Below are 12,444 nucleotides of genomic sequence, written 5' to 3' on the forward strand. Positions count from 1 at the left end.
TCAACTTAAGTCATTCCTGATTGCATTCTAGAAAAGGCAAACTAGAAAAGAATAGTACAGTAATAATAATAGACCGTCGATTAAAAAAAAAACCCACCTACCTTTTTATTATATTTATCTTTTCACCTTTTTATTGTACTTTTTTCTCTCAATTCTCAAAGACTTTTTTCCTAGTTTTCGTGCTCTCACTCACACACACCACACACACATATACATATAGATATACATATACATGCTATATATGTATCTATATCTATAGAATATATATGTGTGTGTGAGAGGTGTGTATGTGATTTTCATGCAGATATAGATATCTTAAAAGCAGACAGTAGACAATACAGTCCAAATATCGAGATTCACTTAAAAATAAAAAAAAACCTAAAAACGATAAAAATTGTTTTAATTTCTTTCTTTCTCTTTCCTTCCACTCACTCTGATTCTCTGTGTGTGTTTATTAAGCATTCCATTCATTCATTGATTCCTCCTCCTTCACTTGCTTAACGATTTCTGATGCTTCATCATCGCCGCACTATTTAAGGTTTTCTTTTTCAACTGAATTTTTTTCCAACAATTAATTTCTCTTCAGTTTCCGGTTTCCAGTACTAGTTTAATTATGTGTGTTATATACATATATATATATGTTAGTGTGTATGTATAATAGAAATTATTAGCTCCGAATAAAGTTAGTTTTATAAACACACGGTTTTAAGGCTGTTCTGGAGTTGTTGAAATGATTTTATTATTATAACAATATAATTAATGCTATTTATGATTTCACTTCATAAAGTTATTTCGAAAAAGGGTGCCTGGTATCCCGGCCATATTTTTGGTAGCGACCATATTTTTGGTAACCCGACTAGACTATTAATGACAGGGGGCGTACCAGATTTGCCATTACAGACATGGGGCCCACACTATTTTGGAGCGATATGGTCGAGAAACCAAAAACTTTGGTTGGGATACACCTTCCGTAAAAAAATTATTAAATATTTTGTAAGGTGATGCTTTTAATTTTATTCGTTATATACTGTAGCTTGGTTTTGTTTGTATGTAAGCTTGTTTAAAGCGGTGAAAAAGAATTACGAGGTAATTAGTAGCTAAGATAATAGGTTCGCATCAACCCATAAGCTAGGCGTAAAACTCAATCCAAAAAGTAGCTCGTGGAATGAACACCTAGCAATTACTTTTGTTACGTAAGCTTGAATTACTTTTTTAAAAAATCTATTAGGACAAACTAGTCGTATTTTGTGTGTATTCGACTTTCAAAGTGTTTGTTGTGTAATCAAGCTGCTTAATTTGTTGCTATTGTATGTATTTGGGCTCTTGTAACTGTGAAAAGTTGGATAAATTTTACTGTACCTATCAGTTTTAACAGCACTAATTTTGTTAGCTGTATGTGTAGAGTGATTAGCTAACATCAGTTACTTTTTACCTTTGTTTAGTCACTCGTAATATGACTCAGTTTCGTGCTTAATTGGAAGATTGCTTAGTTCAACTAGTGCTTGACATGATCTGATTTACTGTTCTGTTTTCATGTTGTTACTGAATAAGCAGCAATTTTGTTTTTGTGGTTTTCGGTGCTTCATGAGTGTAGTTGTCAAGTATTGGTTTTGAGTAAAAGAAAGAACGTTCCACATTCTATATGCCGGTAGGAAAACAGAAAAGAAAAATACATTCTATGTTTGATGAAACAGAATATATTCTCTGTTGGAAGTAAGCAAAATGCTTATTTGTTTTTCTCTTTAAAGCAAGAAACTTTTTTGATAATTCACTTTTAAGAGAGTAAAAATAGAAAATGTTCCTATCACCTTATATAGTAGACTAGAGAGAATAAGACTTAAGTCATTGTCTCATTGATCTGTTAATCTTTTGCATCGGTGATTATAATCAACCAACTGTGGGAGTTGTATGTGTTTTGTTTGTGCCAATGTGCTACATATAGATGATAATCTGTAAGTTCTGCTTTCAAGGCATACAGTTTTATGTTTCCAGTCAAATGATATGACCAAGGAAGAAATAACTTTCAAGGCATACAATTTTATGTTTCCAGTCAAATGATATGACCAAGAAAGACCTGATAACCATCATACGGGCATGTTATTATTAGTGAAATAGGATCTTCATATAGTGTATGTCCTGTTTTCTGTTAGAGTTATGGACTAATTATTACATATGTACCTCTTTTGGGCAATAACTAACATTAGAAGAGAGGTGTTTATGCAGAAACCGGGTCTTACAGTTTTTGTTGGTTAAAATCCGAGCTAGAACTCAAGACAGAGTGACCATAGTAGGAGAGTTATATATATTTATGTTCTACTTAACTTTATGTGAATTGCACTTGCTACATGTATACCCAACTGCTCTTAAACTGTCACACATGACCATGTCTTTATAGGGAAAGTGCCTAAATCTTGTGGATATATATCATCACTATAGACTCTTGACGGTATATCATTTAAATATTTACAGGTAGATAAGCTTGTAGCCTACTGCTCGGGCTTTGAAAGGAATCATGAAGAGGAGGTATCTTAATATACACCAAAACATACATCCATTCGATCCACAGCGTAAGTTTCCTTTAAAGCTTCTTCTGGTCATAGAACTCGATGCCATTGAAGTATGATTTTTTATATATAAGTAGCATCGGAATCTTGAAATAGAAGCTATATGCCACTTGTTAAAACAGTAATATAATTTATGACTGATCAAGGGTACAGATCTCATACTACCAATTAGGCCACTAATTATACCCAAAGAAAAATATTTTAGGGACCTTCACTTTTTGGTAATATTTACATATAATGTCTTCTATGATACTCTGAACAGCTTTCGAAGTGTACTGGTGTGGTTCATGGTTGCCTGTGGAGTGCTTACGAATCAGAAATGGAGTTGTTAGTATGTTTATCTTACATAAAGGAGAGACAACTGAAGAAAACGTTTCTGTGTCAGACCTCCGAATAAGGTCAAGAAAAGCAAATATGGCTGACTGCACATGCCTTCTAAGACCCGGAATAGACGTTTGTGTGCATTCTATATATCAACCGGCAGATGAAGAATCAAGCGATGAGAATCCAGAACCTGTAAGTCGCTTTATTGTCAAAATAATACGGGGCATTTTTTCTTGATACTTAAACACACATGTTGCATCTATTTTTACAGGTCTGGGTTGATGCTAGAATAAACTCAATAGAGAGGAAGCCCCATGAAGAGGATAAATGTGTCTGTGAATTTCATGTCAATATTTACATGAAGCAAGGTCCTGTGGGCTTGATCAAGAAAGCGATAAATAAAGATATCAAGACGCTTCATCTTGATCAGATTAAAATTCTACAAAAGCTTGAGATAAAACCTTGTGAAGATAAGCATTATCGCTGGAAATCCTCTGAAGACTGCAATTCACGTCGAATATTTAGACTATTTACTGGGAAATTTTCTTCAGATATATCATGGTTAATCGTCACATCTGTTTACAAACAACTTGTTTTTGATGTGAAATCCGTGGACAACCAGCTTGTGTATCAAATTTGGGATGGTGACGGTGAAAAGAGTTTACCAAATTCTGAGAATCATTCAAGTGCTATTAACTTTAAAGTAGAAAATGGAAGTTCCGTTCCTGTCCTTTTCCCCTTCAGTCATGTAGAATCCCAAGCGGAAATGAGAGATACTTGTAATGTGGATGATTTTGCTTCATCATCAAACATTGATCTCATGGGCTTGCGAAGGTCAAAGCGTAGAAACATCCAACCTGAACGCTATCTAGGTGATGATGACGTGTCTGACTCAGAAATTGATTTGTCCCGTTGGGGATTATACAGACCAAACAATTCCAAATATGAAGAAGTCCCTGTGGCATTTTCAATCCAAGCTGACCATTCTTTCAAAGATGAAGATAAATCGGATTTCGTCAGAAAAATATACAATGAAGAAGGTTATCTTGAAAAACAGAACGAGACTAGCAAGTCAAAGGAGGTCAGAACAGAAGTACCTTACAAACAAGATCTAGGTGAACAGAAATACCCTCGTTCTAAGGGTTCTCAGTCTCATTCATCAAGGCCTTACATACATGCCGATTCTTATAAGCCTGAAGCTTCTGATGGTGAAGAAGAGGATATTGGTGACATATGGAGCAAGTATTTTAACACGCAAGGTTCTTCCAAGATCTCTAAGAAAAAGTTTAAAGCTCCCATAAGTCAGTTTGATGGTACAGGAGGCTTATGGAAGGGTAATGCAGTAAGCAAGCGAGGTCGTTTTAAGAGAGGTGCTTCTGGCAAAGAGAGTATCTTTGATTCAAGGACTTCTCTTAAAAAATCGCTTTGTGCAAACATCTATCGACAGTTGATGACCAGATGTATGAGGAATATAGATGCAGCGATTAATCAAGAACAGCCAGCTGTCATTGATCAGTGGAACCAGTTTCAGACTGGGAAATCCTTGGATCAAAAGGTGAAGAATGAGGTACCAAAAAAAGTTGAAGAGGAAGAAGAAGAGATGACAGAAGAAAAAGAACTCGAAATGCTGTGGAAGGAGATGGAATTAGCACTTGCAACATCATATCTTATGGAAGAAACAGAGGTGTATTTTCTTCTGTGTTTAAAGTCGATACATTTAAAAGTTAAACAAATACTGATAGTTCCAATAAAATTTCCAGGGTCTGTATGATCAAGTGCCAAAATCTAACAGCCAGGAGCGCAAGTGTCAACATGATTATAGACTCAACGAACAATTTGGAATTATCTGCCGTTTATGTGGTCATGTGAGATCAGAAATAAAAGATGTCTCACCGTCCTTTGTAAGTTAAATTTCAGAGTTCTTATTTATTTATTCAAGTCCAAGTCTTTGAAATTTTAAAGTTTCCAACGTCTTTTTTTGTATGGTCTTACAGTTGCCAGGCGTAGTATGGACGCCCAGCAAAGAAACCCGTGCAGCAGATGATTCAGAGAATAATGAGCAAGATGTGGATGCCCGTCTAGAAATTGTCACCCGCCCTGCTTCGTCCAACATGGATATATCAGACAAGAAAGTGAACGAAAATGTGTGGGCCCTGATACCTAATCTCAGAGACAAACTAAGGTTTCACCAAAAACGAGCATTCGAGTTTCTATGGAGAAATCTAGCTGGTAATATAGTACCTTCAGAAATGGAAGCCGCTAGGAAAAAAAGAGGTGGCTGTGTGATCTCTCACACTCCAGGAGCTGGCAAAACATTACTCATAATTTCATTTCTTGTTAGCTACTTGAAACTGTTCCCTGGGTCCCGCCCGTTAGTCCTTGCTCCAAAAACAACTCTATACACCTGGTACAAAGAAATCATCAAATGGGAGATTCCAATTCCGGTGTACCAAATCCATGGTGGTCAGACATACAGAGAACAAGTTCTCAAAAACAAACTGAAAATTGCCCCAGGCCTTCCTCGAAACCAAGATGTGATGCATGTGTTAGACTGTCTGGAAAAGATACAAAAATGGCTCACAACTCCAAGTGTCCTCTTAATGGGTTACACTTCCTTTTTAACACTCACCCGTGATGATTCAAACTACGCTCACAGACAATACATGGCTAAAGTCCTTCGCCAATGCCCGGGAATATTAATACTCGATGAAGGCCATAACCCGAGAAGCACAAAGTCAAGGTTAAGAAAAGGTTTGATGAAAGTAGATACCCCATTGCGAGTACTTCTATCTGGTACCTTATTCCAGAACAATTTTGGTGAATATTTCAACACACTCACATTAGCCAGACCGCGTTTTGTCAGTGAGGTACTTAAAAAACTAGATCCCAAGTACAGGAACAGAAAGAAAGGAGTTGTATCCAAGTTTTCACTTGAAAACCGAGCAAGAAAGCTGTTTATCGTGAAGATATCTGAGCAAATCAACTCAACTGTACAAAAGGATAGACAGCGTGGGTTAGACATCTTAAAAAGTTTAACAAGTAAGTTCATCGACAACTATGAAGGTGGAAGTGCTGAAAACCTTCCTGGCCTGCAGTGTTACACTCTGATGATGAAATCCACCACAGTTCAACAAGACATTTTGACAAAACTTCAGGATCAACGGCCCATTTACAAGGGTTTTCCTTTAGAACTCGAACTTTTAATCACACTTGGATCTATACATCCATGGTTGATACAAACAACTGCATGTGCAAGTCAGTATTTCAAAGAGGAAGAACTACGGGCTCTTGAAAGTCTCAAGTATGACATCAAACTCGGCTCAAAAGTCAGATTTGTTATGAGCTTAGTCCCACGTTGCCTTCTTAGGAAAGAAAAAGTCCTGATCTTTTGTCACAACATTGCTCCAATCAATCTGTTTCTAGAAACATTTGAACGGTTCTATGGGTGGAAAAAAGGCGTAGAAGTTCTAGTTCTTCAAGGAGACCTTGAGTTATTTGAAAGAGGGCGCGTAATGGATAAGTTTGAAGAACCTGGAGGCCCATCAAAAGTCATGTTGGCTTCCATTAACGCATGTGCTGAAGGAATTAGTTTGACTGCAGCTTCACGGGTCATCTTGTTGGATTCAGAATGGAATCCTTCTAAAAGCAAACAAGCAATTGCTCGTGCATTCAGGCCAGGTCAAGATAAGGTGGTGTATGTATACCAATTGCTTGCCCAGGGGACTTTAGAAGAAGAGAAACACAGTAGGACTACCTGGAAAGAATGGGTGTCGTGTATGATATTTAGTGAGGAACTGGTTGAAGATCCGTCTCATTGGCAAGCACCAAAGATTGAAGATGAGTTGTTGAGGGAGATCGTGGAGGAGGACCGGGCTTCATTGTTTCATGCAATTATGAAGAACGAAAAAGCCTCAAATACAGTTGTTAGAGGAAGAGAGTAAAAGATTATCCGTTTCATGTTTCCTTTCTGTTTTCTGGTAATTTTTCATTTGTCTTTAGATGATGAACTGTGGTTTCACATGTCTGTTTAGTATGATCGAGCAAGTACTCCCTCCGTCCCAATATGGTTTCATAAGTCTGTTTAGTATGGTCAAGTAAGTACTCCCTCCGTCCCAAAATGGTTTCATAAGTCTGATTAGTATGGTCAAATAAGTACTCCCTCCGTCCCAAAATGGTTTCATATGTCTTTTAAGTATGGTCAAGTAAGTACTCCCTCCGTCCCAAAATCATTTCATATGTCTGTTGAGTATGGTCAAGTAAGTACTCCCTCCGTCCCAAAATCGTTTCATAAGTCTGTTAAGTATGGTCAAATAAGTACTCCCTCCGTCCCAAAATGGTTTCATATGTCTATTAAGTATGGTAAGTACTCCCTCCGTCCCAAAAAGGTTTCCATATGTCTGTTGAGTTTGGTCAAGTAAGTACTCCCTCCGTCCCAAAATGGTTTCCAAGTCTGTTAAGTATGGTCGCCGTCCCAAAAAGGTCGTATGAGGTTCTGTGTTAAACTTATGTATAATTTCCATCGAGCATTTAGCTTATTGTTATTAGACTCATCTTCTGAATGGTAATAAATGATGGTTGCTTTGAATATTTTCTTGTTTTGAGCATTTTGTTTTGATATTACTCATTAATGACCCAAGCGAATAACGAAACAATTAGAATTATTTTCTTTCTCTTTGCCATATGAGAATTTGTATGCTTTCAATAAGCATTATGGACTTATCTTATCGTAGACATAAACATAATATTGCTAATTACCATTTCTAGTTACCTGATATTGATAATATCAAGGTGAACTCTGTGTAGTTGAAGCTTTGTTGCTGACAATGATCAAAAGGTTGGAATTGCATCAAACTTGATGTCAGTTTAGAAGGTTTGAACTATCCAGGAACGGGTTCTCCATGACTAAATCTGACGGTCAAGTTAGCCGTGGGTGAATGAATAAATGTTTAAAAGAGTAACGTATTTTGTCAACCAATATTTTGAGCAGACATCAGTTGCAGAACACTTCACCATTAGAACATTTACTTTGATTGGTTGGGTTATCTGAGTTTTGGGTTGCTTGGGTTAAAGTTTTTACAAGATAAAACCAATCAAGTTATTGTTATTTGAATCTTTAATATACGAGAGCAAGTATCCGCGCATTGCGGCGGTAAGATGGTGGGGTGATAGGTCATAGAGTGTGATAGCCAAATGTCATAACCGTACGGGCTCTGCCTCGGATTTAAAAATTCGTCGAAAGTATATCAAATGACATCTCTAATGAAAGAGCATTAAATTTTAAGAACACCCATATAATTTTTATAATTTAGCGATGTACAGTTTTTGAGATAAAAGATTTTGAATGAATTGGTGGAAGAAATGATTTATAGAGGAGAGAGAAAAAAAATGATTGGTTGAGATTTGATGAGAGAGAAAGGGTGTTAGGTAAATATAAAATTGATATATGGGCATTTTGGGAAAGTAAATGTTGAAACTTAAAATGTAAACAAGGGAGATCTGCTTTATAATATAGTATAGATAGAAGTATAGATAAAAAACATATTATTATCATAAATTCATAACTATTACTCCTCCGTCCCACTAGAAGTGTCATGTTTTGAACTTTCAAAGTCTAACATTTGTAGCTTTGACCATAAATAATTTTATTTGTGTTAGATAATATTTGATAAAACTTATATGGATTGATTGTGTTTTATACATGTTTTTTAATGGTATAACTTTTATCAAATTTTATATAACACAACAAAATATATTTGAAGTCAAAGTTTAAAAATAAAGACTTTGAATATTCAAAATAGACACTTCTAATGAGATGGAGTGAGTATGATATAATATTAATTTTCTAAATATTAACAAAAGGCAAAAGTATAAACCATTATAGTTTGATTTTTACCTACACAAATCATAAAATAAAATAAAAAAATAACCAAATGGAAATCACAGATCCATGAATAAACATGTTATGCGTGCCACCTGCTTGGATGGTGGGAGACTGGGAGTTGTTTCATTTTAGTAAAGTATTAGGTTCAAGCTTCATTTTATGATTTTCCTTCTCGGGTTTTACCTCGATGGTATCCTTTTAAGGATGGTAACGAGTGTAACTTGTGAAACGTGGGTTCGAGGTCTAAATACTATCTGTTTAAATATCATAGGAAATTTTGAGCGATTTAACAGCTATTTTGTTCAAATAAAATTGAATGCATAAAAGGCATTCATTAAAAAAAAAGTTTATCACATGAGTTAATTAGATGAAATCAAATATAATAATCCAAAACAATTAAAATTATATTAGTGAGTTAACCTAATAAGAAACTCGAAACCCAAATAACCTAATCCATACTATTCAAAACTTATGTATCTTATTGCAACTCGTTATTTGTGGATGCAAGTATATATACCTTATATCATTGGGTTAATACTTAATAGCCTAATGGTAACGAAGTCTCTTTATGAGGGTTTGAATTTGAGGAGATTTAGGCTCAAGTCTTATAGTGTAAGATTTTCACATAATATGTGTCGTGTCTTTGAGCGGACTAGGTATTGAGTGACGGGGTTCTTTACCGTGGACTTAGTTAAGACAACATAGTCTAGACTCTAGACATTCCGTTGTGATATTCGAAGAACTATATTTACCTTTTTGCAAGTTTATGGGAGAGTTGTTGAAAAGAAACAAGTCGAGGGACCAAAAGTAATACTACTTAATTCTGTCTCTCATCCTTTCTTTGTATATCAAAAATCACACTAGCTTTCCGATTGTAACAATTGGTGGCACCGGTGGCGGCTACTTTACTCTGGCGACGTTTATATCAACAATTATATTTTTTCCATTTACTGTATTCAAATCAGCAGGTTTCCTCTCTCTATATATATCATATTTATATATTATTATAAAAAAAACTTTCATTTTGAATAATGTTACTTTCAAATCGAAAACAGAAAACAGATGGTATAATATTGTAGTAAGTGTAGTTGTATCAATTATCTCCTATTTGACTGTATATAAATCCATCAACCTTTAGATATTATTATTTAATAAATTTTTAGGGCTTGTAATCTAGGGCACCTACCTACTAATTGTATTATAATATTACTTAGGTATCCATAATATATACTTCAGATTATTTGTTTTCTTCATTTCATATTTCTATGATCTTATCTTGTTGTTTTTTTAATTGGGAAATCCTCTAAATAGTCTAATTAATTATTTGATGATTAAGTTCGTGTTTAATTTAGTCACTCAACTGCATTTTGTATGGTTGAACTGGTTATTTTTATCCATTTTGTTTCCGGTTTCGTGTTTTATTTGTAAAATGTAGCCGGGTGGCTTATTTTGACGATTTACGTTCTTTTTTCCACAGCCTAATTGTTTAGCTCAGTGTTCTAGTGTGTCAAGTTTTTTAATTTTATGTCATAAATGGTGGTTGTTATCCTTTCTGAATTTGATTTCGGCTAGCAGGTTTGCGTTAAGTAAAAAAAGGGGACGATGAACTTTGCAGCTTCATTGTGTAGGAGATTGTCTGTTAGTGACTTGGTTACAAAGATCCCTGTTTATAGTTCCGCAAGTGGTATAACTGTTATAACCGTTTAAATCTTTTGGCAATTGGTTTATATCTGCTTGTAGCTTTAGTAACGTGTTGTCTCTTATATGGAATTGTAGATGTTACTGGGGATGGGCTAAGCATGGTGTTCAGACGCTGGGCTACCAAAAAAACAGCCGGGTCGACTAAGAATGGGCGTGATTCGAATCCTAAGTATCTCGGGGTTAAGAAGTTTGGTGGTGAGGTGAGTCTCGACTAAAAGCCCTTCTTGAAACATGTTTTTTTCTGTCAGCGTTCTCGAAAAATTTGAAACTTGTTGTGGTAACCTGCTGTGTCTCACATAAGAATTAGTTAATTGTCGCTTAACTGTGGCTAAAAGGGTATTTTAGTTCTCATCTTGCCCATCCAGCTTTTTCTTTACCAAAGTTTCTTTTAGTTTTTAAGTAGGCGTTTGTACAATTATTGGGGGTTCTTTTGAACGTTTTACCTTTTTAGCTTCATCCCAACATACCGTGTGAAAAGAACATCTTCTTTCTGCCTTGCATGTTTTCAAATAGACACATTCTTAGCAGAACCTCCAAGTAAAGCATTGCAACCATTAAAACTGCGATCAACTAAACATTACTTTTTCGGTGTTTACTGAGAGAAGCATTTTTATTGTATCACGTGTCTTTTCTATACTATGCATAGAAATTCTGGTCGAGGGGGTGTTTGGAATTTGGTCTGGGAATTGATTATCTTTGGATAAACTGAATTTGCTTCTGATTATATGTTATCAGTTTATCAATGGGTCAAAGAATCAATTTTGGATAATTAGTTTCGTGCTAGCTGGAATGAAACTGGTAATGGGTAAAATAAACATTACCCAATTACTGCTGTTTGAACATAATTGAGAGACTTCTATTCTAATAAATCACGGGTTACATATTTTTGGTCATTTTGTGTATAATATCTTAAGTAATTGAAAGCAGCTGATTATGTGATTGTTATATCTTAAAACTTCAAACAGAATTACCTACCCAAACACTACCTCCATAGCCTGTTTTACTCATTAATTATTTGAATCTTGGAAAATCAGAAATACATTTACTTTTATAACATACATCAAACATCCCTTTATTGTAAGTTTGGTGGTTACTATTGGTCACCGGGGTGAGTCGATGGGTATCACTTTGTGTTACCGGGGCTAGGGTTTCCCCCATTACCCTTTTTTTTATTGGTCACCCTCCATGACGTGATTTTAGGGTGTTTCAGCTCATTATTTAACATAGTCCCTTGTTGATTACACAGAAAGTGATACCTGGAAATATAATCGTACGACAGAGAGGCACTCGTTTCCATCCAGGAGATTATGTTGGGATGGGCAAAGACCATACACTATATGCTTTAAAAGAAGGCAATGTCAAGTTTGAACGCCACAAGCTGAGTGGCCGCAAGTGGGTGCATGTTGAACCCAAAGACGGCCATGTACTTCACCCTATCTACCAGAAAGCTGCTGTAAGCAACTTGAAGACCACAGCTTAGGTGAGGAAGCTTTCTAATATTGATATCCTATAAATCATGTTATATTAGTTAGACTTCAAAATTCCTGCCAAATTTGTTCTGCCCCCTAACCTTGAATATTTTTGGTACGCTCTTTCGGGATCTAAAATAACCATATCCATAAGCTCATTGAATTTCACTGAAAAGTCTGAAATGTTGTCGTTTTGTTGTGATTTTTTACTAGTGTTTATTCAATTTTGATCCTGCATGTTGAAAGCCATGCTTAACATACCTATCTAGAGATGGCATTTTTGACCTTCTATTATGTTTTGAATGAATGGTTTTAGTTGACAAAACGTTCGACTCGTGCTGGTTTGGGTACTGGGTCGAAATGGTTTTGGGATAAAAGGGGTCATTAAAAAGAGGTTTTATGAGTCTGGGTGGAAACATGTTTTGTACTGTATCTGTTAAAAGCACTAGTTTTATCATATATTCCTGCAGTTATTTTTAAAAAACGACAGAAACCAAGATATCAG

The 12,444-nt window shown here is 35.5% G+C and overlaps 2 protein-coding genes across 3 annotated transcripts; both read left to right on the plus strand.

Annotated features, from left to right (window-relative positions):
• The first annotated feature begins 223 nt into the window (after positions 1–223).
• LOC122601493 (SNF2 domain-containing protein CLASSY 1) lies at positions 224–7,475 on the plus strand. 2 transcript variants are annotated; one of them, XM_043774251.1, is made up of 6 exons: positions 224–538; positions 2,470–2,567; positions 2,827–3,080; positions 3,160–4,572; positions 4,649–4,789; positions 4,883–7,475. In XM_043774251.1, the coding sequence occupies exons 2-6, from the start codon at positions 2,513–2,515 to the stop codon at positions 6,827–6,829; spliced, it is 3,810 nt and encodes a 1,269-aa protein (XP_043630186.1). In that variant the 5' UTR covers positions 224–538; positions 2,470–2,512; the 3' UTR covers positions 6,830–7,475. The 2 variants fall into 2 exon arrangements, with proteins under 2 accessions (XP_043630186.1, XP_043630191.1); XM_043774256.1 differs by lacking the exon at positions 224–538 and adding an exon at positions 979–998.
• Positions 7,476–9,627: 2,152 nt separating this feature from the next.
• LOC122579518 (50S ribosomal protein L27-like) lies at positions 9,628–12,114 on the plus strand. The gene is made up of 4 exons (XM_043751704.1): positions 9,628–9,737; positions 10,345–10,453; positions 10,546–10,670; positions 11,717–12,114. The coding sequence occupies exons 2-4, from the start codon at positions 10,372–10,374 to the stop codon at positions 11,948–11,950; spliced, it is 441 nt and encodes a 146-aa protein (XP_043607639.1). The 5' UTR covers positions 9,628–9,737; positions 10,345–10,371; the 3' UTR covers positions 11,951–12,114.
• Positions 12,115–12,444: the final 330 nt, after the last annotated feature.

The sequence above is a fragment of the Erigeron canadensis genome, chromosome 1, assembly GCF_010389155.1.
Source record: "Erigeron canadensis isolate Cc75 chromosome 1, C_canadensis_v1, whole genome shotgun sequence".
Lineage (NCBI taxonomy): Eukaryota > Viridiplantae > Streptophyta > Magnoliopsida > Asterales > Asteraceae > Erigeron > Erigeron canadensis.